This window comes from Chrysoperla carnea, chromosome 1 (genome assembly GCF_905475395.1).
Source record: "Chrysoperla carnea chromosome 1, inChrCarn1.1, whole genome shotgun sequence".
In the NCBI taxonomy this organism is placed as follows: domain Eukaryota; kingdom Metazoa; phylum Arthropoda; class Insecta; order Neuroptera; family Chrysopidae; genus Chrysoperla; species Chrysoperla carnea.
The window spans coordinates 23,602,971-23,629,731 of NC_058337.1; the positions used below are offsets into that span (position 1 = coordinate 23,602,971).

The window sequence follows — 26,761 nt, forward strand, 5'->3', positions numbered from 1 at the left end:
AAATTAAATAATAAAAGGTTTATAATAATTTTTATTAATTTTTTTATTCAATTTCTTTTGATTTTGAAATATAATTACATATATTTTTATACATAAATTAAAATAAATAATTAATTATTAACAATTAAAATAGTTTTTATCATAATAATTTTTACGTGTATTTATTATGGAATATTTATTATTTAATAAAGAATATTTCGTTTAAAGTGGGGTTTTTATTACGTATATTTATGTATATTAACAAAAACGTAAATTGTTCCAAAAAGTATATGAACTAATATCATTTTAAGTTTAAACAACTTTTAAAACTTTGACAGCAATTCAGTCAAGTAACTTTTTCGTGTGACCCAAGTTTTAAAATTTATTTGAAGTAAAATTCTTTTTGGAATAATGAATGGTCGATCTGATCACATGATGGCATTTTTATAATTCTATTCTTTTTTTGTGTGATATGAATGAAATTTCTTATTCACTAAAAATTTGAATTCACAACCTAATTGTTTACATATCATTAATTATTGCAATTAATTACTAATTAATTATTAATATATTCTATTTATATTAAATAGAATACGTGAAATAATATGATCGAATTATATAAATAATTTTCTTATGTTTTAGTAACTAAAAGTAAAAATATGTAATTTGTCATAATGTACACTCCGATTGTCAAAGAAGCCAAAACACTGTCCAGAAGGAGTAGCCGGTAGGGAGCTTCAGCCATAACATAAATTTTTACTCAAGTGAAGACTTTCGAAGTTTATGCAGATGGATCGATCACGTAATGTGTGGTATTAAGGTATTATGGCAGTATCAAGGGTTACAGTTAACTAGGGTTGACACCTGCTCGAGCCTCTCCTGCCTGGCAGTGACGCTTCAAAGATTTTGCTGAGAGGTCAGGCTTTTGAAAATTTTGTCGGGCCACCGCGTGGTCATTGTCAAAAAAGCAAAAATTAGCATTATGATTGAACAAGAGTAGTGAAAATTGATTTTGTTCATAATTAGTGATTATAGGGCTTTTCAGCTTAATTTGTTGGTATCACGATAAGAAGTCAGTTTTCATGTTTGTTCGAGGCATGCTTGTGTAAAATTTTTGTCTGTATACATTGTGATTAGGTGTTGATAGATGCAAATTTCTAATATATTTATATTATTTCATACTTATATTTTTGATGTAGTTAAAATAAATTAAATATGACGTAATTTGCCTTTTTTTTCAATTTCCCGCTTCTCACTGCAATGCCCCTCCCCACAACACCACCGTTATAATATGCCGGGCGAGAGACCTGACCGGGGTGGCAACCCTACAGTTAACTACTTTTTTTTTTAAATTTTTTTGAAAATATCATAGTTTCCTACGTGAGGAGAATTTTTTTACCGTACCGGTTAAGAGATATTATTAATTAATATTATGCAAATATACACGGGCGATTATGGTTTTCCTTTTTCAATTTTACAGGAGACGGTTTGTGAAGGCAAAAGTGGCACAGCTAATAAACATCTTCATGTACTAACTAAAAAGTACTAAAAACGTAAAAATTACGTAATTTTTAATTACAGTAGAATCTCGATAAGTTAAAGTCCAAGGGAAACACAAAATATTTTAAGTTATAGAGGTTTTAAGTTATCAAGGGTCTATGTTAGGTAAAGGTTAATATAGAGGTATGTACAAGTTTCTATGTACGCTAGTTAATATAGAGGTATGTACATGTTTCTATGTAGTTACTGAGGGCCTATACAGAGATTATTTATTTAAGTTATAGAGGTTGCGTATTTTAAGTTATAGAGGTTTTGGGCTTTGATGGGAAGGGAACATAGTATTTTTTGAAGTAACAGAGGTTTTTATGTTACCGAGGTTTAAGTTATCGAGATTCTACTGTATTTAGAATACTATCTTTAAAATCACCTAATTAGTTCATTTTCGTTTCTCCGCCTGTCCGTGAACACGATAACTCAAAAACGAAAAAAGATACCCTCATAAAAAAATAAACAACTTTTGCCTGAAACATTTTTTCGTAAACATTGTTTACCCGTGAGGATGCAAATTAGAATAAAAGTTTGGTGCCAGTCAGTCGATTTTTTTCACTTGTTTAAGATTACTTATTAGTTAATAAAACATATAATTATGATTCGTTTGTTTTAAAAATTTTATATAACAATTTAAGGCAAATGATTTTATCCTATTTTAAGGATACACTTTATAGGTATTCATTACATTCATAATAAGGTTTTTCATTTTTCATATTAAAAAACTAACAAACATTTTTTTTTTAAATTCATCTATTGTCTCATTATATTTTTTTAAATAGATTATCACATTTTTCAGTGTAATAATGTTTTTCAAAAATTCCTTCAGTTATTTATTGGTCGCATTTTATTATTATTACAACATTTTTAAAATTCATTAATATTAATTAAATCAATTATATTTGCATTATATCTAGGTGAATGATAAGGTGGATTATATTATTTATGATATGAGTTTACGGCAAGGGAACACAAAAATTGGATGCCATTAATATTATACGATTTATAAAATTCTGAATTAAGTTCTGAATTTTTTTTTATTGTTGTTATTGTTATGAAATTATACAAAAACAAAAAAGGAGGATGATTCAATTTTAATTAAAAAATATAAATCGTAAATGAGTATTTTCCAAATGATTAAAAGCATATTCATATTAGGATCATTCATAAAAGGCAATAAAAACTTTCAACGACATCGAAAGGACCTCGCAAGAAGATAGGAAAATGGCTTTCTGTGAAACTTTTTCTAACCCACTCTACAATGTTCTTTGAATCATTCTTATCAAAAGCTCTCACGGCAACAAAACTTTTTAACGAGTAGTTTTCGAGCTACGGGTGATCAAAGCTACGCATATATTATATTTGTAGTACCCATATGACTAGGAAAATGGCTTTCTATGAAAATTTTTCAAATCGCCCCCAAAAATGTTTTTCGGATCGTTCTGATCAAAAGCTCTCACGGACACAAAATTTTGTAACGAGTAGTGATCGCCCGTACCGTGAGAGCTTCTGATCAGAATGATTCAGGGAACATTTTAGAGTGGGTTAGAAAAAGTTTCACAAGAAGCCATTTTCCTATCTAATCTTGCGGGGTCCTTTGAGAAACTAATTTTATATGGACAAACTGAGCAACAATAAGGCTATATGCATGATCGTGAACAAAGTATTAAAGAGTCCATGGGAATATTCCAAAGAAGATATTGGGCACAAAGATGACTAGATATTTGGGTGTGTTCTTTGAAATTATGTGAACTATGATAAGAAAGGCCAATGATATAAAATCGAGAAAAGAACATCAATTTGTTAGTGGTACTGAAAGACACGTACGGTCAGTGTGCAATCAGAAACGATTGCAGTGTATCCACGACATTACACAACGCTGGTTGGAAGACAAACATACTGAACATTGGTAAGGTATCATAACTATTGCAGAAGGTGTCACAACGAATAGTAGGAGACGTTAATTTTCAGCTATTATTTCGCCAAGAGAAATGTCGCATAGTTTTCATCAAAACCAGCATACTATTCTTATCTTCTTCTATACAGTCATTATAACCTAATCATTTTCTCTGATACCATTATTCACAACTGACAACTGTGCTTTAAACTAGTTTAAAATTAGAAGTATCTCTTACTTCGAGATTCATTTTTAATAGTAAGTTCCTGCGATTAACTCAAATGAGAAGAATGGTACATTCGAAATTATGGGTAGGTATAGAGTAAATGATTTGGTTCTGTGAGGACTATTTTGGAGGACTATTTTAAAAGATATCTTCATTTTTCAAAATAGATAGACACATTTTCGTTAATTCAAAAATAATTTCTTTATGTGAAAATCAAAATTGAATCAACCCATAAAAAGTATTTATATGTAAAATTATTTCGAATATATTCGTTTTAATACCTAATTGACAGATTTCTCAAGATTTTATGCTCTTTTGTGTTTAAAAAGGCACGGAAAACGATTAATGTTTACACAAAACTTAATAATAGATTGGAAGCTTATAACATATTTTATATATTTTTAGTAACTTTCAGTTTAAATAGTTTTTAACTTCTTTTTTAAATAAAAATTAGACAACAGCTCCTTAAACCTGGAAAATTTGAAATATATGAATTTTGATGGAATTCTCTAATTTTGATTTATTTTAGTTCACGATGTTTTTATTCATTTGTTGCAATAAGAGTAGTTTCGAGATTATATTTAGCCAAATTTCGTGGCTTTGGCAAATCTTTAACTCAAAAAACCCTTAAATTCAGATACTTATACCAAAAGAAAATTTCCAGACAGTTTGAGGCGATGTTATCATTAATTTTTGTAAGATTATTTTAATTTTTAAAAACCAGTCTTTTAAAAGTATATACATTGTATTTAGGTTCCGTAGGTAAACTTCATATAGTCATTTCATATTAGATCTAAATATGTTAAGAGTATGCTGGAAATTTGATTATATAGACCTAAACAACAACCTTTTAACAATCGAAATATTTTCGATTTTTTCAGATTGTAAGTTTTAAGTTAATTTCAGCGAGTCCAGAGCATAAACTACCAGACAAAATCAAACAGTCATTGTTTCATAAAAAGCTGTCAAACACACTCCATTATATTTAGATCTTAAGCTACAAAAATTATCAAAGACAAAAATATATGAAATAGATATAGAATATTAATTTGCCGCATTCTAGGCCAATGATTATGTGATATAAATATAGGTACTTCGATCACAAAATAGTCATGTCCTCCATAGAATAATTACTTCTGCTTGGCATGGTTCATATTAAACCTTTTTTTTTGTAATCGAAATACTTATTTGTTATGAAAAATAAGCGATTTGGAAGTTGAGGTATATTACTTAAGAGGCTTTTAATTATCCATGATTAGGAATAGTGTCAAAAAATTAAAATTATGATAGAATATCCCACAATGTGCGTTTCCGAAGGTCAACTACTCGATTTAGTACCCAAGTAAAATTAAACGTCATAATCAGCTGATGATGATGTTATTGAAATTGAAATAGCGTGGCCAGCTAACATGAACGAACATGTAATCAGCTTAAGAAAGCTAATTATTATCCTTTTAGTGCGTTCAGAAAGCAAAGCGTTGTGTAGCGGCTGACTAATAAGTCTGTTACTTTATTTTACTTTAGTCGCAGTAAATTTACTAAATGACTATACCACTAATTCGATTTACATCTAGGCATATAAATATCACGAGTATGACAGAATACATTCGTTAAGCAATGCATCTAACAATAAGTGAGAGGTATTATATACATGGATACTCTACCCAGACTGTGTTCTGATCGTTTAATGTTATAATTAAATTCGAAAATACTTATAATTTTAATATAAATTCCATATGTGCAAAAATAACACAACATTATGCTACGGATCCTACATATTAAGTATTTTATTCGGCTTGCGTTCCGAAATCATAATGACCAGTCATGATATACTAGCATAATAAAAGAACGCAAGCTTATAGCTTTTTGAAAAAGTATTGAAAGATTTTATATACGCATAATTATCACAAACAAAAACTTAATACGGAATTTTATTGTATAATTTTTCAAAAATTTTTATAAAAAATTATTAACATTTTTTATTAAAATAAAAAAATGTGTTTAATGTATATGCGTTTAATAATAATTTCGTACAGAAGCACCAGATAACTCCTAAACTATGATAATGTATAAATATCCTAATTGGTTTCGATTATACACAAGGCCATTTTTTGACTAGATTACTAGGTAATATTTCTAATAAATACATAGGTAACTGTATATAGAATATTTATCTAAAACATAAACAATCGATTTTTGGGGGAATTTATTTTATCCTTAAGTAAGTAGAAATATTTGGGAGGGGGGAGGTGGGCTCAATGATGTACTCAAATGTACCTAAATAGATTCTATTAAATTTAAATTACGCACTATTTCTTATCCCTGGTAAAGAAAAACAGTTTCAAATCGTTTAATCAATAGTTTTAAATTGTCTGCTTCGATTCAAAACTATTTAAGATGGAATCGTGTTCTATAATGATATAGAACGATTTAAATTTTTGAATGGTTTTAAACGGTAATATATAGTTTTTCACTAATTATACGAAATGATGTAAAATAATTTCTTTTCAAAACATCTCGAAAATAGACGACCGATTTAAAGATTTAAAACCATTTAAAATTATTAAAATTTTAAGGGTTTTGAATTGTTTTAAATCGTTTTTCTTAAAGTGGGATAGTAAATCCACCCTCTGTCAGATGCTAACTGGTGGTTACATCAAGCTTCCCAAACCCTCTCACAATTTGACAATCATTAATCATTATGATGAAACTTTGAGAATGACATCGTTAGTATTCGGGAAATTTCGGTGTTGCTATAACCAGGCGCGGACCCAGACTTCAAAAAATGTTGTAAATAAACCGGTAAGGTGTTAGTTTTTTCGCTCACGAAAATTAGAAAGTAGAATGTGTGCTTGTTTGTACATCACTGTGTCATATAAAGACTCAAAACTACTGAATTGATTTTGATGAAATTTATACAACTTCAAAGGGTATCAAATTAAATTTAACGTATGTAAACCTATGTTTATAAACAGTACAAACTACTAACATCACCACCACTCCATGCCACTACAAAGGAAGGAGGCTCACATGTTTTGGTGGAATGTATATGTGCATACAAACTCGACGATTACTTTTAAATTAGTAGATGGCTGCGCACTCAACGAATATTCATCTCTTTTTTCAAATGCAAGTATTAATGTACCAAAAAATAAAAAAATAAAATAATAATAATAATAAAAAGATAATTTTTTGTCAAAAATGTGAAATAACATGTCAGCATATCGTCTATGATGTACTTCAATCGACCTCAATAAGACCCCGAAAGTGTGACGTTAAGCCTATTAGGGTTTGAGTATTCTCATCTTACCCACTTCGGTGAATCCACGCTTGCCACCCGCAAACATCTGACAGAAACCGAATACGTTAATAGATAGAGTGCCCATATTTTACAACTGCCATTTGTACGCCGTGTAACCACGATTTCCCATGAAGTATATTTAATTTTTCAATATACTTCAAGCAATAACTAAAGCAGAATATGCAAACTTCTTTTGATAAATTACGAACTGTTAACTGGAGAAACATCTATGACATAATTTTTCACCGATATTTCTACACAAACATTTGATTGTTAAAATGTGAAACGTTGCATGCTTATGTCGTATTGTTTGCAAGTGATGACTGGTGTAAAATGTGAACGCTCCAGCTAAGATCGAACAAAAATGGCGCATAATTAAAATTCTTAATTCCTTTCTTAATAACCTTTTAAAATTTTGTTTTACTAAGCTAGTATCAATACCTTAATATTAATATGATATAAAGATATATATACAAATCTGAGCGAAAATTGAACCTACAACCGAGAACACTTTGTCGCATCATCATCTGGTGGCTCAGAGGCAGAGTGTTGATCTGGAATTACAGATGTCGTGAGATCAATTCGCGCCCATATAATATATATGGCTTTGACGTCAGTAATTTTACTTTTATAATATCCAAAGTGCAAACAAATTTTTAAATTTTCTTTCTTTTGTATAATCAAATGAAATATAAAAATTTTTAAATAAGTACCCAGAAGTAACTAAAATTAATCTACTTCACTAAAACATCACCACTTTTCTCTTCAATGCAGACATTAATACAATTTTTCAATGTATAATCTATAATTTTTAATATTTAAATTATCGTAATACTGAAATTAAAATTGTTAATCCTTGTTATTAAAATATCATAAGATTTCATTTGGTACCTACTATCAAAGAGATTCTACCTCCAGTTATAAAATTAGTTTCTTTAGAGAACAATATACTTAATTTTATTTGGTATCGTCAAATTTCTACTTACTTTCAACGAACGTAATATTATTCATTAATCAACTATTCTTTGAATCTTAAACAACTAAATAACAGAAACCTGAAAAATAACTTGTAGCAATATATTATTTGGTTTTATCATAATTTGAGTATTGATTCTAAATAGAAGCGCCATTATTAGTGCCGTTTGAAAATTGTGCTTGAAGATATCATTATCAGTAGATTTCTTATTAAAATTTTACTTACAGCCATGAACAAAATAGTACTCCGAAACTTACTAAAATTAATGTTAATGCAATATCTCGTCGTAAATGACTATCGCACCAATATGATCGCGGGCCAATTAACGATACATACTTCCGTCTTGTATGTCGTAACAGCCAAATTGGAAGCAATAGATGCAAAATATCAGGTACCATAAAACTTAAATCACGAACAATCTACAAAAAATATGTTATTTTATTAAAAATTTTATTTTTTTCTAGAAATAATAATTTTCTAGAAGGTAATTTTCCCACCCTCAAAGCATTCCAAATAGTAACAATGATTCCAAATAGTTTCCGAGGTCACTGATAATGAATTCGAGGTTAAAAACCAACTGAAGGTAGTTGCAACCCCATTAAAATCACTTTTAGTAGTGGCAGAGATAAAAAATTAAGTAAATTCTAAATTTCACCTCGGAAATAGTCTTTTTGAAATTTTTGCGGTCGCTGGTCACGAATGCGAGGTCAAAAAGTATCTGAAAATGGTTACAACCCCACTAAGATCACCACTAGAAATGACAATGATAAAAAAATTTAAGAAAATTCCAAATTTCATCTTGGAAATCACCTCTCCGTGCCTGAATGTTCCTGAAGGTCTAAGGAACATGTATAAGAATTTTTGAATTCGGAGCTGTTCAACCACATTTTCCGTTATTAAGTGTACTAACATTGATTCACAGCAAGCAGTTTTTAAAAATACAGTTTTGGAATGTCTGGCCACCAAAAAGTGACTGACTTATCACAGCCTCTCTCACAGAAATTGGACTTTCTGAAATTTCTTCGATATAGTTTGTATTTAAGTACTAACGCTCTTGCCGTGAAAACCAGTTTTAAAAAATACCATGCTGGTTACAACTTTTTGTCACTACAATCTTCCATAATACTTTTTTTTGCGTAAACGCAATCAAACTGTGAGAAACACCAACAATATTGCTGCTTTCCGACGCCATATTGACAGTGTATGAGTTTCAGCGCTAGGTTTCAGAAAGTGGAACTTAATTTAAATGAATAGGCTAGGAGAGTAGTTAAACATTATCAATCTAAGTTATTAGCTGTTTGATTGAGCCTAACTGATTGATTGAGTAGTTGAACGGTACTGTTTAGTAAAAAGGCTAGGATGTTTATTGAACAGCTATTTAACCGAGTTGGTTGCGACACATACTACTAGACTATTCAACAGTAAATGATTAAATCTTATTCAGGGATGTTTAAAAGATATATTTTCGAATATACTCGATAAAACTAGCACATACATAATCTGGGAATCTCTGACGATCCCAAATGAAGACATGATGGGCATGATATGAGGACAGGGAATCAGAAAAAGAATTGAGTTTCATTAATCCTTACCTGATGGGAATACCCTTGACCACGTATAACATTAAAAATAAATTGATCACCAGCGCTACTAAATATATGTACAAGTGCAATTCCCACAATTAACATGACTTTACGTGACGTAACACATGAATCCTTATTCGCTAAATGTATAACATATATCGTTGATAACAATTCAGTAATTGTAAAAAATGTTTGATGTAACCATTGTGAATAGAATTCATCGTTATAATAATTCATATAAATCCACCATGAATAATAATGTGGAAATATTGATGATAAAAATAGTATTGCCATTGAATATCGTAATTTATGTCGTAACATTAATGTAACTAAATGACGTAGTGTTTCGTATAATATTAATATACCACACGATGCAATTAGCCATATTTTAAATGTATTATTGGTTGCATTAAAATAAAAATGTTTATATGATGCAATGCCCGATTCATATGTACCTGGAAGAAAGAAGAATAACAATAACATTTTCTACAATATTTGAAAATAGATTGATTGAATAACAACATCAAACTTTGCCACTTGTATAAGATCGTAGCAATATAGTCCGTGGGTTTAGGCCCTTTAATTTTTTCAAGAGTAGATATTTTTATAGTAAATTCAGATTCAAAATGAAAAAATAGCTAAATGTAAATGGGCGGGAACTCAAGAGATTTAGCCAAATTTTTCACTTGTCAAGGTAACCGGTTACTTTGACAATTGTAACCGGTATTACTAACACGTGAAAAATAAGAAATGTTGTCAGCCATAACTCATAATTATGCGCGCATGAGATATTTGGAAAATAGTACCTACAGCTATATACTTGCAAGCCCAAAAAAACACAGCTTGGAAAAGTTAAAAATAGCTATCTAACTATTCAAAAAAAGATAAACTGTTACTATTTACTTATAAGCTTCATGCTATTTACAATAAGCAATACAATAACTAATATCATAGACTTACTTATATAAAATATAGACTGGCAATACAGTTAGATAGAGAATATCGCTGTCACTCGCTTATTGGATTTTAATGCTAAGAAAGACTCTATCTAGCGATAGAAAAAAGAACTATTCTCATAACGCCAAATATAGCACAGCACATTAAAATGTATAATAAAGCATATATCTCCTGCCTCTTTAATCATTGAAATAATCAGCTGATTGTAACAAGAATGGTTTACATTTTTTTACTCGTGGCGCTGACATCTTAGCGTTAAAATCCAATAGACTACAATCAAATTGTTATAGTAGTGTTTAAACTGTTTAAAGGGATTTGGATCAATTTAAATGCTAAATAGCACAGCTTGATTGATGATTATGACGTTTAAATAATAATATGTGGTAATGACGAATGGCTAACCACAGATACTGTACTTACAAAAATTGAGCAGAAAGTCTACGGTGTAATATCAGCTGATTGCAATCTTCGTAAAACTGTCTACATACAATTTCTATTTTAAAAAGTATATAAAATTTCCAATTTATAATTAGAAAACTTAGTATATAACGATTTCGTTAACACCTCATAGCAAACCAGGAGGGAAATACTTTGGAATATCTCACAGATCACTACTCGAGTGACTAATACCTACTATTTTAATTAAAATTTTAATTATTCAGTAATTAATGTTAATAACTACCAATTTTTTTTATTAAAATATATTCAACTACATTTCAAGTGCATCCGAGTATAGACGATAATTTACGTCTATCCGAGTATAGACGATGAATATGTCATTAGTACAGTAAAAGATGTTAAAAAAAATCGGCTAATTAAAGAAAATGAAATAAACCGCTCACGTTTTGCTAAAACCTGGTAGAATTATTTGTTATGTTTCTATTTGCTAATATCTCTGCGTCACAAAATGTGCACGTGTTTTAGCATTCTAAGTGATGTTACTATATGATATATTATAGCTATATCACAGAATGATAAAATATGTGCACAGTTTGTGACGCAGAGTATTCAATAAATTGCTTATTAAATGAAATAGACCATTCTAAAGTTGACAAAAAATTAATAAATAGGCGACTTATATTACTGACATGTTAATTTTTGTCTAATAATCGAAAAACTATCATACATGTATAACATATCAGTAATATAAGTTGCCTATTTATTAATTTTTTAAGTCAACTTTAGCATGGACCATTTAATTTAATTAACAATTTATTGTTTATTAACATATAGAATCATTTGTTTAACTAATTAGTGGCTTACGAATGATATTTGACATCTAAGAAAAACATTCCACTAGGTTTTGGCATAAAGTGAGCGGTTTGTTTCATTTGGTTTAATCTGTTTCATCTGAATGTACTATATGGTTATTCCATAGCTTATATTTTATTAAGCATGAAAAAAATTTATACCACATCCTTTTTCTCTTTTATAAATAACGATAGAACCCAAAATTCACTGAAGTTTTTTTTAAAAAGTACAGGGCATTTCATTTTTAACAAGAATAATTGAGAATTTTAGTATTTACACTGTGTCATCCAATTATCTTTAAGATTTTTCAAAGAATTAATGTGTAAAGTTCCTTCAGGATAATAAGATCGTGAGTTCTTGGTATAATGAATTTATTTTACTTATTTTTGATATATTAGATCCTATTAATCCTGTTGTCAATTTATTTATTATCTTTACATTTAAAAAATGCGAAAAAAGTTTCATGTTCGTAACTAAAATAATCTTTATATTCGTCTACTCGACTAACCTTTAAAAACGGTATCCCAACACGAACATGAACAATTTATCTTGTCAACACGCCGTGAATATTGTGACCAAAAATACCATAACGTTAATATATGTATCGGTGGCAATAATGTTGTAAATAATGCACCAGCAAATCGTGATATTATTTCCTCCTTAAAATTCTTCCATCCATAACACATCCACGTTACCATTATTGCCTATATTGTACGATAATTTGATTTTTTATGCTCATAAATATTTCAAACATAACTCTTTCCACCTTTAAATAAAAATGTAATATTTTTGAAATTAAATTATAAAATATTCATATAATTATTAAATTTGAATAAAAAAAATGAATGTAACTATATTCATAGTAATTACAGTCCTGCTGTAATCACTGAATATTAAAATATCAATAAATAAACAAGAGATCCAATCAAATTATGTTATTAAGTTTTCGTTATAATGCTTTTTTAGTTCAAAAAGTATGCATACTTTAAAATCAATACAGAGAATTTATCAAAACAAACATGAATAATTTTAAATAAATATTCAACGTTTAAATATGTATTTAGAAAACAGATACGTTCTTAATACACGTGTGCGTGTAATAAAACATCAAAAATCAGAGCAACAATCATACGGAAGGAACCCTTAAATAGAAAATGGTATATTCGAGTAGTATATTAAAAATCATATGTTTGAATGCTTGTATACATCTAAATACCTCTATATACAGATTATTGTAAAAAGCTATTTTCGAACTGAGGAGACTACTTGACAAAAAAGTGGATTTATACATACAAAAATTTCGTGACGTATTTTTTAGAGTTAAACAAATGATAACAAATTGAAAAAGAAGTAAAATTTCTTAATTAACTTCAATTAATCATTTATAAATGAAAAAATATATTTCAAGGTGAAAAATATATATTTTCAAGAGATAATAGCATATAAATATAAGTATTTTTATACCATGCATATATTTAAGTTTGTAACGCTTAAAAATATTTATACTACGCACAAAATTTTGGTAAAGATGTTCATAAAATCACCTAATTAGTCCATTTCCGGTTGTACGTCCGTCCGCCCGTCTGTGAACACGATAACTCAAAAACGAAAAAAGATATCAAGCTGAAATTTTTACAGCGTACTCTCAGGACGTAAAAAGTGAGGTCGAGTTCGTAAGTGAGCAACATTGGGCAATTGGGTCTTGGGTCCGTAGGACCCATCTTGTAAACCATTAGAGATAGAACAAAAGTTTAAATGTGAAAAATGTTCCTTTTCAAAAATAAATAACTATTGTTTGAAACATTTGTTCGTAAGCATCACTGTTTACTCGTGAGGGTGCAAATTAGGCGTAAATTATATAGTATGTATTATATGGGAATATCAGTTATGTATGTATGTGTGACATGTATGTACCTACGTGTATTGTGATAGAGTAGTCAACACTGTCTATGCATGGTATTTCAACAATTAACTCAATCAATTGTTTGTTTTCATTTGTTTCTAATAAATTTTTATTCGTTAGAAATAAGTAAATATATTATAATAAGTATGTGATGATGATTTTTAGTCCTTAAAATTGAAATAATCATTAAAAATAAACAAAAATTAAAATATATATTAGCGTCTTTTCTACAATTCAATCCAGTGTGTGAATCCACCATATGCTGGATTAATTTCAGAATATTTATGATATACTCTTAATATTCTCAAACAATTAATGCTAGTATAATGACTATAAAAACAAATCACTTTAAAACATCATGCACATAATTTTTTTTTTTAATTTATCTATACGTTACTATTTAAAAAGTAACAATAAGAGTTTTACCTCCGTTTTTTATTGTAATCCAGCAGAGACCTTCCACATTACTTTTTATATTCTTCATTTATTTTTACAATTCTACAAATGGCCTAGAATACACAATGTGAAAGGGTAAAGGAAATATGGCGTCATATGTCTGTACCGAAAAACTGTAGAAAACCTTCACGAGCAACGCCACTTAACATGTTCCCATCCATATAACGACAGTTTGATAAATTAACCGCGTGATCCGTTAATTATAAGTAAAAAACAGACATAAATAATATTCAGCAAAGCCTCTCAATTCCAAAAAATTTAACAGGAGACATATAAACGCCTTGTCGGCCTTGACACTCTTGGCCACTTGGCTGGTGTTTTTTTACTATACTAGTACGAGCTGCCTTAAATGGAGGTTAGTGATGGATATGCTGGTCTGTGTTGGTCTCATAGAGATAATACATATAGAGAACGCGAGAGATCTGTTAGCCTGTAAATGGATGCGATATGATGAACGAGAGAGAAGATTGCTAATGAGTTCCCCTGTGTCCTTGTCATACTCATATGATTCATAGAGATTTAGTGTCTACTATATTTGTATTATTTTTTTTATGTAATAGATAAGGACACAGGGGAATTCCCTGGCAGTCTTCTCTCTCTCTTCGCATATCGCAAGTTTTGGGCCCTGCCGTTCTTTATGTATATAACCTCTTTGGTTGGCCTATCTGAGCCGATTTTATTTTTTATAAATGTCAAAGCGTATTCGTCAAGATGTCAACTATATAAATCATAAAATCAAGACGCCAATTACAGAAAATTTATTATTTCACAACACAATATTAATAGCTGTAAAGACAACAGATACTTTTTGCTATCTGTGAAACATAACGAAAATGATTTACGAATCGCTTGTTTATAACCAATTCAAGTTTTTATACTTTACCTGTACATAGAGATCTTGCGAATTTTTTACACCAGATTTTTCTTTTAAATTGCCATCATTAATTAATAGAAACTGTCGATAATTAATGTACATTCATAATATCCATTTTACTTCAATATCTATATTTTATTACAAATTTCTACGAATGTATGAAAGTGTGTATTATTTACGGTAGTTAGAAGTTAATTTTTTAACACAACAAATTCACAAAAAAATAATAAATAGAACTGGTACAATAAAATTTCAATAATATATCACTGGTATAGAACATATTCTAAAATTGAAATAGTAATGTTAAACGCGCCGGCAATAAATAGACGAATCGTAGACGGACTCTCATGGGCGCCAACTTTAATTAATTCTATGGCAATTTTCGTTTGCCCTGCAGTATTATTTTAGTTGACTACCGCATTCAAGTTTGTTTTTGACGAATATCTACAGCTTTGTACCCATAGTAGTAGACTACATAACTAATAAACGAAAAAAAACGCCTTTTATTTTTTCATTCTCAATTATTTCTTGGCTTGGCTCGTAGTACATACCAAAATAGTCCAAAATAGTTTTATTGTCTGTTGTCTGTTGCTAAATTCCTTGTCTCACACATTATGATACAAATACAAATCCTACACACATAATAATGTGTGGAATCTGGCAACAAATAAAAACAAACAGACTTGATGATCTAGGAACTATTTGGGTCTACGTTTAAATTATTATTTTATTGTAATAAGTTATTCTCCATTAACAACTGCAGCCAACCAATCTACAATCTACGATGCGATTTCAATCTAGATTCGCGGAAAACAACAGCATTGTCAGTGTCAGTCTATACATAATATAAGTCTGTAACAGGAGCTACCATGATGACGAACATTTTAATTTTGTGTTCGTAAATAGAAGCAGAACATTAAAATCCTAAATATTTTGAAGTATTAGACATTTTTTTTCTACATTTTAGATGATAATAAATAGCCTGTTTTCCAGGCTAATAATCCTAATTTAGTTCTGATAGTAAATTATAAATAAGGGTTCAGGTTCTATCATCTTTATTCAGCGTGTGTTTTTACAATTTCATATTCGCGTTCTTAATTTAACTGACATTACTATATACAAATATCAAGTAGACGCCCATGAGTGAAATATGTCTAAAATGCTTTATGCCAACAGTCAAATATTAAATTTTTATACTCCACAAATATTAATTAATCAAATATAGATGTTAACACTTATAATTACTTAATAATTATCACATTAATTACAATAAGATGATCAGTTTAGTCTTATCTTTTTGATTCTAAAATTATTACCTCCATCATAACTATTTTACGGATAACATTGCGCAGTGTAACAAAAGTATTCTTGTCAGAACACAGTACTGTCATTTGACATCTGTTTTATATACAAATTAAAATATGGGGTATCTCCCGAGTAGTTTTTATATATAATTTACGTAAAACAAAAATATATCACAGTGATAATTAATCAAAAATGGAATCGATTAATGATTTAACATATAATTGTGAAAATACATCAAATTATGCCTTACAATTGGCATTAAAAACAATGCAAGAACGGTGTCAACAACTACAAAAACGTTTAGCCACCGTGGAAGATGAAAATTGTAGTTTACGCATGAAATATTGCCGTGAAAAACCATCGATAAATATTTCTAATACAAGTAAAACAGAAGTGGAATTATTACAAGATAAAATAGGTCAATTAACGAAACAAAAGTCTCAATTAGCACAAAATGTAATGATGGTTGCATCAGAGAATCGTAATTTATGGAGTCGTCTATCGAAATTAACAGATGTAAATAATTCGTTGGGTAATCAATTATTAAAAATAAATGATGCGTTAAATCAACATAAAATGAATGAATCATCATTAGGTCCTATTCCAGTAAGTAATCATTTAATTCGTTCAAAAACATTTACACAACATTCACCTAGAGAACGTTCGGAGATGATAAAACGTGTGACGGATCCAAGTGAATCAGAGTATGTTAGTTTAGAAGAAATATCATTGAAGTTATTGAATCGTTTGTCAAAAGAGAAAGCAGATTTAGAAGAGCAATGTGCACAAATGGCTGAATTACAAAATGATATTGAAATTGATGTACATTCGATTGGTTTTACATATCCAGAAGATAGTGATGAGGAGTCGTCATTTAATGAACTTACGAAACATTCAGAGAATTTACATAATTTGAAAGACATATTACTTCTGCAACAAACGAAGTTAAAGAGTGCTGTTGAACTTATACAAAAGTATCATTCGGGTAAGTAATGACGTTGGCTTTTCCTGTAATTATAAGTATTTGTTATCTTATCTTTGCCTAATACGTCATACGTAATAAATAAGTGTAAACATGGGAAAATTTCAAAAAACCTCGACATCAAACAGTTGATCTTTGAACCTTAACGGTTTAAATCTATTGCCCACAATACGATTGAAGGTGTGAAGCGTTCAAAAAATTTAATTAAATAGATATCTTGTACAGCATAAAATAAAATATGACTTACTACTTTCTTGTACTTCTTGTAAAAAAATATTAATTTTTATTAATATTAACTTTTGTATTGAAAATGTAATACTTAATATTGGGCCTTTTATTTTCTAAGGCATATATTCATATTTCCGTACCGAGCCCTTCGAACCTACAAAAGCAGATTGTTTTTCTTTTTATAGTTTTAAATTTTTATTAAGCGCGTTAAATGTGATCCATTTTAAAATTATCAACATAAAAAATATACAGGGCTAGATTTCAAACAGCGCTGCGGTACCTGTCTTTAGGCAAAGAAATATTACGTTTGGGCAATATTTTAAAATTATCAGGCAAGCTAAATAAGCCTGAAAACGTGATTTTTTACAACATTTTTTGTACCAGTCTTTTATATCCAAAGATTTCCTTTTTAATATGGAATCCCCCACCCTAGGGAAGTTTACCGTTCTGGTATCTCTATAACTAGAAATAATAGATTCTATTAAATAAGAAAAAGATCTGATGATCTTCAAACAACCTGATAAAATTTTCAGTGAACCAAGTTAAACTAGTTTTTAGTCAATCGGCCTGAGAGCTAACTTATACTCCCATTTTTGTCAGGATCAGGAGCTAAAATTTGTTAAAAATAAGACAACTTGTATTTATAACAATGATTTGAAAGTAAGATGTTAATTAAAGCCTTTCATTTACTTAAATAATAGTGGTATGCCTTTTAATTAGGAAATATATATTCTTTAATCTTAGGTTTCAATCTTCATTCTTAGCGTCACTGCCACGATAATTATATTTCGGAGCGTATTTTCGTGTTGTAGTCAAATAATTATTTTGTATTATCATCAGAATCCAAACTCAAGGTTGATTACAATTAGTCGAAATTTAGTACGTAGAAAAAAAGAGATTAGCAACAAAGCAAGTTATATAAAAGCTTTTACAAAAAGTTTTTTTGAAAATAATGAATAAATTTTTATTGCGGAATACAGTAATTATATTAAAAACGAAACAACTTTGATAGACTTTCTTTTTTGATATAAATATAACAAGCTGCGGTGTCCGAGTGGTTAAGGAGATGGACTTGAAATCCATTGGGTTCTACCCGCACAGGTTCGAATCCTGTCCGCAGCGTTAAATTTTTTTTAAATTTACATTAAATATTTTTAGAAATTTTTAATGACTATATAGTGAGAATTTTTGAACATCAGATATTTTATTACAAAACAAGTAAATTTGTTATTTTAATTTACCAAACACTAAATTTTTATAAAATTATATTATTCTGTAGATATGACAAAAGTGCAGAAGTTAAGTGTTTGTCGTCTTGTTTAAAAACAAACTAAATCACCCAAAACATCCACTAAACTAAGCTAAGAGAAAATGAGTAAGTTGCATGAAGTGTTTCGTAGTTTTCTTGTTTATTATCCCATTTTCTGAATATTAATTATTTACTTTATTGATAGTTTTACACATTACACTTGTACAAACAGTTATTTAATGACATCATTAATACTTGACCTTAAAACTAAAAAAGCTACATAAAAATTGAGCTTTGATATTATTTTGCTTGTGTTTTTAACAAAACTAAACTGATAGTGATACTCACCAACTTTTCTGAACAACTCCAAGTCAGTTGACTTACTAGATATTAAGTGATATTCTTCTTCTTTTTGATCATATTGTTATTGAATTCAGTTTCGAAAGATCATTATCTTGATAACAACAAGCGAATAAAATTCGTAGATTTTATACTCATTGCCTACATTGTTTAGGAGTAGGCAGGAAAATCGCAGCTCGATATTTAAGTTTTTTTTATGTGATGAGAACAGGAATACAAAACTGTCTACGACTGTATTTGAAATCTAGAATTCTTATTGCTCTTTCTTGAGTTTACATAAAATATTATTTACCTACGAATAAAGCATTCACCTTAGACAAATTTTCAATTTAGAGATTCAAGGATTAAGATCCTCTCGATGCCGAACATTTATTTTACTTGATTATAATAGTTTTTCCATTATTTTTTTCCAAAAAAAAAATGGGAATGGTAAAGTAAAAACAAATCACAATTTTTAACACAAAGTTTTTTAATTATAGATGGCGAAAAATTGTGCAAAAATTGCCGAAAAACTTCTAATAAACAAGAAACAACCAAAATAATTGTAAACAAAAGCAGTGAAGAAATTGAGAAAAAAAATCAGGATAACATGAAACCATCAGGAAGCAATATTAAGAGCAACAGCAATAACATTCGTTTATGTCCAATGTGTATGAAAGTATTTAATTTAAATATTGATGCTGATAGCGATTTTCATCGACATGTGGAAAATCATTTTGTTGATGATTCTATTACAGATCAATTTGAAATTGTCACAACCTTAGGTATATAGCCTTTATTTTATCAAAATGATCGATTATTATATCAAGTAGGAAAATTCAAGAAACTGTTAGGAATCAAATAAAAATTTCACTTTGGTTATTTTAAAAATATTTTTGGTTCTGGTTAATTGTTGATATTTTAGATTTTTAGGAATTTTTTGTTTGTAAAAAGGATTTTTTTTTTACGGTGGTGCTTTCATTTTATTGCTTGGAATTATTGTGTGTATTATATTTTATAAGTTGAATTATTGGACGACAATATGATTTGGAAAAATCAACGAGAGTTTTCTGGTTTTTAAGTTACTAGATAAGTTTGCCTAGAAAGTATGTGAATATAAATGAAAGGTGGATGTTGCTATAAGAAAAAATCACTTTGTTAAATATTTGCTTTTGGCTTCTGCTTTCGAAGCTTAGATTTTAGTTTTTGAAATTTTTTTTACATTCACTATAACTACCCAATTATAAAGTAGGGCAGGCGGAAATCTAGAAACATCGGTTTTCGAAATGTTGTTAACATAGCTTCGTTGTAGCTCAAAAAGTGACAAATTAAATAATTGTCATACGCTGTTGGTCATGAAATGACAAACGAAAACATAGACATATCCACGTCAAAATTTTTGTACACTTTCTAAAAAAATATTCTTAATTTATAATAATTTTCATTTAAAAAAGTTTACTATTTTTAATGTGGTTTGGCGGAGAAAATTCTGATTTATCACTGATACAATTGTATGTAAGGTCATTGATTATAAGAAAAACTAATTTAATGGTTGGCCAAAAATATTTGACAGAGTGATTAAAAAATTTAAATTTTTAAAATTTTCAGTTAAATCTGCAATCTCAATATATATAATAAATAAATAAAATTAATTATTATAAGTAGGTATATATTTAGAAAAAAAGAATAATAGGTATATTCTTTTATTTAATACTAAAATCCTATTACTTTAAAATGTATGTTTAATCTTTTAATGTTAATTGGTACTGTTTGAAAAAAAAAAAATGGTTAGTGAAAATACTACAATAGGGTTTAGTTTAATTGATGATGATTTGAAAACGATTTTTTCAGAAATTGTGTCGACAGTTGCAGCAGACCTATTACAAAATTGTTTCATTCTCAAATATATATTTGGAAATAGTTTTTGCTAGAAATATGCTTTCGAAAACTTTTTTGATTATATTTATACCGAATCCATTTACTTTTAAAAAATATGGTTAAAAATAGTTTTATGTTGTTTTTGGCGAAAAATTTTGATAATTTAAAAATGTCTTCCACCTGTTGTCACATATTAGAAACAAATTTTCTGTAATCCTTCTTAAAAGTATACCCTATTGTAAAAAATTTGCATAAATTCTGCGTTTAGGTGATCTAAAAATATAAAATAAGTGCACATTTTAACATAGGTCCATTAAAATTTCACCAAAACAATCTAATCTTTATCGAATTGTGCACTTTTTCACGTCCATAGATTTTTCTAAATGTTCATAAACTACCTTGATATCCATCATGGAAAGGATATGGATTGAACTTATAAATTCTGACATTTTTTGGTTGACGTATCGTAAATCATTTCTTATAAGGCATCAATGACTGTGAAAGACTACATATACTTGAGCAATGTTTATAAGAAAGAAAGAAATAAAAATAGTCATTTGGTTACTGAACACTAGTAGTTCAGTATTGTTTTCACATGTAATAAGAGTGGATTAGCTGACATACAAACACACTACCTATCTATTTATTTCATTCTTTCTTATACACATTGCTTAATGCATATATACTCTCTCACACTCATTTTGCCTGATTAGAAATGATTTACAGAATTATTTGTATAACCATATATAATAAGGAACATAAAGTAATATTATGCAACAAGTTACAGGAAGAAGCAATATATTCTCTGCCTTGCTTTTGGTGTGTGAAAATTCTTAAATATAACATGGAAAATTGTAAAGGAAACATATCTTTTTTCACATGCTTGGCGAATTTTGAAAGCATGATATTGTGGAAGTTAACATCAAATACACATGGCAGCGTTCTGTCAGTAAATGTTGGAGATGTTTCACCATTGATCCCTCATTCGTGGAAATACTGAATCAAGCAACGTTAGAGGGCGCCTATTTCAAAATATTGATGTTCTAGCCATAGAAAAATTCTTCTTCACTATCTTGAACCAAATGTCTAAAGTACCTTCTGTCCTAACAATGAGTAATTGTAGACATAAATTTAACCCATTAGTTAAAAATTTAATTTAACAGAAATTACCAGCAGGCTTAAAATTCAATTGAATAAATTTTTAGTTTATGAGCATTGATTATTGATAAATTAAATTGGATTAATTTTCAAATACGACAAATTAAATAAATAAAATATGACTGTGATAAATAGAATTTAAAGAAATTCAGTTTAAATATTTTGAAAAATTTGAAGAGAATAAACTTTTTTCTGTATTAAAATATTAGTAAAATATTTCGTTTTCTGAATTAAAAAACTTTTTTTTTTGTATATGACTATAATTTATTTTAATAAACAATATATTAAAAATTAACACTACGAATTATTTTATTTTAACCAAGTTGCGTCGGTTTTACATCAGACGTTGTAGCTGGTGCTTGTGTTGTTTTTTGCAGTAAATTTTTACTAAACCATGAAGGTCTTGGTTTTTTCATTTCAACAATACGTTTATTTTTATAAAATTCTTCGGAGTTTGGATCGATTTTTTCATTTTCATATAATACAACAACATCCTTTTCAACTGGTTCTAAATTTAAATCAGCTTGTATACGGTCTTGTATAGCTTTTGTTTCTTCCAGTACTTTTGAGTAGCAATGTGCTGAAAAATAATTAAAATGTATTTATTCAATGAAATCTAAATTTTTATTCATAGAATCAAATAAATTTTTCCGCTCTAATTGTTTCTACGATACTATTATCATTCAAGTATATCAGTGATCTAATAATAGATTGTGGAGATTCCGACAGTTCTTTAGAAAGAGAATTTTCACTAATTACGTTGTAAAGAATAAGAGTAGGGTCATGATAAATGCCACGTATTTTAAGATTATTTCTTTTATTTGTTCTTTTAAATACCATTTTTAATAACAGTAAAACTGGATAAGAATTGCTTGTGTTATCCTTAAAATTTTCTCAATATTTAAAAATACAGTTTATAAAGCAGAAGCAGTTTTGCCACCGATACAGAAATTTAGTAGTTGACTTATTGTAAGAGATAATGATTGACATTAACTACCAATTTAGATACGTGAGTTAGATGACGGGGTTAAAAAATAGTTGAAAATTTATGATGTTATTCTTTAAAAAAAAAGATTTTTCCGAATTGATTAAATTTATTAAAATAGTTTGTTATTTTATAAAAATAACTTCCTAGTATAATTTTTCTCTATCTGTAACCGGTTACGAACATTAGAAGAATTTACTGTCAAAATTTTCTATTATAATTGATCTTAACTTTCCCTAATTTTTTTTTAGATTTCCATACAGATTAAAGTCACACTGAAATTTAATGTTATTTGAAGGTGGAATTTTTGGACAAAAATTTGATTTTTGCTTTTCTCGTCTTAATATTAAATTATCTTGATAACTGTAAGTCAAAAGGTTAAATGGTCGTATTTTAAGGAATGAATTACCCTTAACATTGACTTTTAACCAAATCGAAAGCAAAATTTCTGTGCTTTTTTCAATTTTATTTGCACCGGGTAATCTTTAAACGGTAAAATGTAAAACAATAGAAAGAAATCCAAGAAAAAATTTTACTTCCATTTTCAACTTTTCGACAGTAATTAAATCCCAAAAGTCACTTTAGACCGTGGGACACCACGGTTTTTGAATGATTAATACATATAAGAAAGTTCGTGAGTGGCTCCCGTTTGACGACTCTACCAAACTATCCTGTACGATTTTTTTCGAAAGTGCTGTGTTCTCAAATGAGCATGATGACGACATAATTGAGTTATCGGTCTGAAAAAATGTAGCAGGCAATTTGTCGGACAATATGACCACTTGATAACATTAATAATTATTAAACGATAAAATATTTTTTCCGACAAAAATACTGCACTGATGTGCTTGCGTGCCATCTCGAACATACTATAAGTTTTTCAATACATACATAATAGGGAATATTCATATATTTTTTTATATTTTTAATTCATTGTTTGCACCGTTATAACAAAGTAAAAAATATAAATACTACTTAAAAATGTGTTAATTAAGTGTAAAAAATATTTAAAATACATTATAATTTTGAGATATTTAAACGCAGTTTTTTGGCGCTTTTTGTTGATATCGTATAAGTACGTGATCTGTCAATTGGTGACAGTTCAATGTATAATTTACACTTAAAAAAAATGAATTTACAACATAGAATTTAGACTCGTTATCATTAAGTTTTCTAATTAAAAACCGTAGAATAATAGAAATTAATGTAATATCATACCAAATGTAAGTAATTAATACCATACGGTATGTCAACAAATTTGACAAGCCAGTACTATGATGTCACGTCCGTTTAAAAATTTGAATTTCCTGTTTTAGAAATTTTGAATTTTTCTCACTGAATTTGTACTTTTATTAATTAATTTTAAGTAATTGAAAAGATATTAATTACTAAAATAATGGTTTAGTTGAATTGTTCAGCCAGTAAAGTTACGGAAAAAAAATATTTGAACCAAATTTAAATTTCATGAATATTCCCTATTTACTTTATCTGGATTGTTTAATAATTATTAATTTTATCAAGTGGTTAAAGTGTTCGACAAATTCTCTGTTACGTTTTTTCAGGACGGTAACTCAAACATGAAATCATCATGTTCATTTGAAAAGGCAACATTTTCGAAAAAAATCGTTAAAAAAAACCCGTGGTATCTAATTAAAAAAAACTAAAAAAGGACAAAATATTAAAAAGAAAAAATATTCAGAAAGGGTTGATTTCGATCAACTCTCCTACTATATCTATACATGGCAAAACGGCGGTTTTAGTTAAGAATAAAAATGGATGAATAATACTCTACAGTTTGTCAAGATACAAATTTACTTACGGCAAAGAACACCAACTTCATAATAGTGTCCACATTTACCACAAATTCGTAAATGATTCTTTGGTTTAAGTATTTTCACCACATATTCCGGAGAACCATATTTTCGTTTTAATCGTCGTTCAATTGTACGTCGATTTTTTGGTACTGCCCATAACAAACCATCGCCGATTAAATCTTTTAATGAAAATTTCGATTTTGCTACATTTGACGGAGCGGGTCGATTATCAATATTTATTCCAGCTAAACAATATGCATCTATTGAAATAAAAAAACAAAAATGTAAGGTTATGTGCAAAGATCTACATAAATTTTCAAACAAAATCATTAAGTAATGTATTAAAATATGTTAAGTTTACTTACCAGGTGGAAAACGTCTAAAAAATGTAAACGCAATAATCTGTTCTAATTTCTGTAACGATACTTGCAAACTGGTTAATAATTTCGACGCCATAATTCACACAGATGATAACGAATCAAATCATACTACACGTGAGACACGGAACGATTATGTAACCCTACAAATAAAAATTATCACTACAATTTGAAATGTAATTATGAACTAATAAACAATAAATAATTTCACATTTTTAGATAAATAATTAAATTGAGGTTAATTTAAAACAGTTAATACAGACGTCGATATAATAAAATGTATACATACAGCGTCGAAATGAGTAGAGAGTGAATTTTTTTTTTTATTCAGGTGGGAGAGAGATTGGGTTATATTTTATAGAGATCCTCGTGGTGGAAGCAAAGACAAAATACGCTTAGTGTGAATGTTGATGTTTTATGTGAAATTAAAACAGTTTTGACGATGGCGTGTATAGGGTCATCTACGAGACTTTGTGCCCGTCGGGTCCATGAAAAATTATTGTGTCAGTTCGGACAATCGGCGCCAGTGAAAAAAAAATTAACAAGTTATGTCAGGATCAAATCATCGTCTTCGGCAAGGATTTTAAATAATCAGGTCAGATTTATTCATTTTTTATCTAATTTAATTATTTCTAAGTGATTGTTATCAATTTTAATTGTTAACTTCGAAAAAAAAAAATTGGTATTATATAAATCGAAATAGTGATTAATATCTTAATGCGCTTGCTCTATTTTTGTCAAATGCACATCAATTTGACGTTTAATAATTAAAGCGTGTTTTCTAGCAACTTCAATTTAAATTTAAATTTACCGCCCTGCATTGTTGTACCATAAAAAAGTGCGTTTTATGCATACAAAATTTAATTGTTGAATAAAAGAATTTAATATGTATAAAATAATTAATAAATAAAATTTTATATTATTTATTAATTTGCCTAGAGATGTCTTGAATATTAAAATGAACTCGTTTTATTAAAAAGCACTTTCTATAAATTTCAGTGAGATTGTTACTTTCTTTTAAAATTGTAGTCTTGTATTATTTTTATGGCGACCTTACTGTTTTCCAATAATAATAAATTAGTTAAAATTTCTTATCTTTTTTTTTTTGTTAATTATTAATTTTTTTTTTTTTTTAAATCTTTCACTATTATTAAAAATGTGTCAAGGACATTTATTACCTTTCATGAAATTCAATTACCTTTAAGATGAGATATATTTCATAATGTTTTTTTTTTTTTTGAAAATTTTTTCGTTGAATAAATTTAAGAAATTTTAAAATTTGTTTATTTGTTATTTAATTAATTCTGAATTTTATAATTTAATTTGAAGTAAAAGTACTTTGACATTTAATTAAAAATATTATAAATAACACACATATATTGCTACAATAAAATTCAAATTACGAAAAAAAGAGTTTGTTACGTAAATAAAAAATTTATATTCCACTCAGTAGTAAAAAAAAATAATTTTGCTCAATTTTAGTTTTGTTAAATGC

At 28.3% G+C, this 26,761-nt stretch overlaps 4 protein-coding genes and 1 non-coding gene across 5 annotated transcripts in view; 3 read left to right on the forward strand and 2 right to left on the reverse strand.

Moving 5' to 3' along the window:
• Positions 1-8,094: 8,094 nt before the first annotated feature.
• On the reverse strand, positions 8,095-12,416 carry LOC123295500. The gene is made up of 3 exons (XM_044876913.1): positions 12,227-12,416; positions 9,520-9,965; positions 8,095-8,346 (listed from the first exon to the last, which is right to left on the reverse strand). Exons 1-3 carry the CDS (start codon positions 12,414-12,416, stop codon positions 8,149-8,151), a joined length of 834 nt encoding a protein of 277 aa, XP_044732848.1. The 3' UTR covers positions 8,095-8,148.
• Positions 12,417-16,394: 3,978 nt separating this feature from the next.
• Positions 16,395-19,900, forward strand: LOC123305416 (protein spindle-F). Its single transcript, XM_044887126.1, has 2 exons — positions 16,395-17,241; positions 19,555-19,900. Exons 1-2 carry the CDS (start codon positions 16,449-16,451, stop codon positions 19,845-19,847), a joined length of 1,086 nt encoding a protein of 361 aa, XP_044743061.1. The 5' UTR covers positions 16,395-16,448; the 3' UTR covers positions 19,848-19,900.
• Positions 18,507-18,588, forward strand: Trnas-uga. The gene has a single exon. It is a non-coding gene; the product is annotated as a tRNA-Ser (tRNA).
• Positions 19,901-22,358: 2,458 nt separating the features above from the next.
• On the reverse strand, positions 22,359-25,662 carry LOC123291053 (39S ribosomal protein L32, mitochondrial). The gene is made up of 4 exons (XM_044871491.1): positions 25,556-25,662; positions 25,255-25,409; positions 24,895-25,149; positions 22,359-22,670 (listed from the first exon to the last, which is right to left on the reverse strand). The coding sequence occupies exons 2-4, from the start codon at positions 25,343-25,345 to the stop codon at positions 22,405-22,407; spliced, it is 612 nt and encodes a 203-aa protein (XP_044727426.1). The 5' UTR covers positions 25,346-25,409; positions 25,556-25,662; the 3' UTR covers positions 22,359-22,404.
• The window catches only part of LOC123291052 (all trans-polyprenyl-diphosphate synthase PDSS1), a 135,411-nt gene continuing 134,196 nt past the window's right edge, over positions 25,547-26,761 (forward strand). Inside the window, exon 1 of the mRNA XM_044871489.1 lies at positions 25,547-25,861. Coding sequence (XP_044727424.1) covers positions 25,709-25,861 — 153 coding nt within the window. The 5' untranslated portion in view covers positions 25,547-25,708. The remainder of the gene's footprint in view (positions 25,862-26,761) is intronic.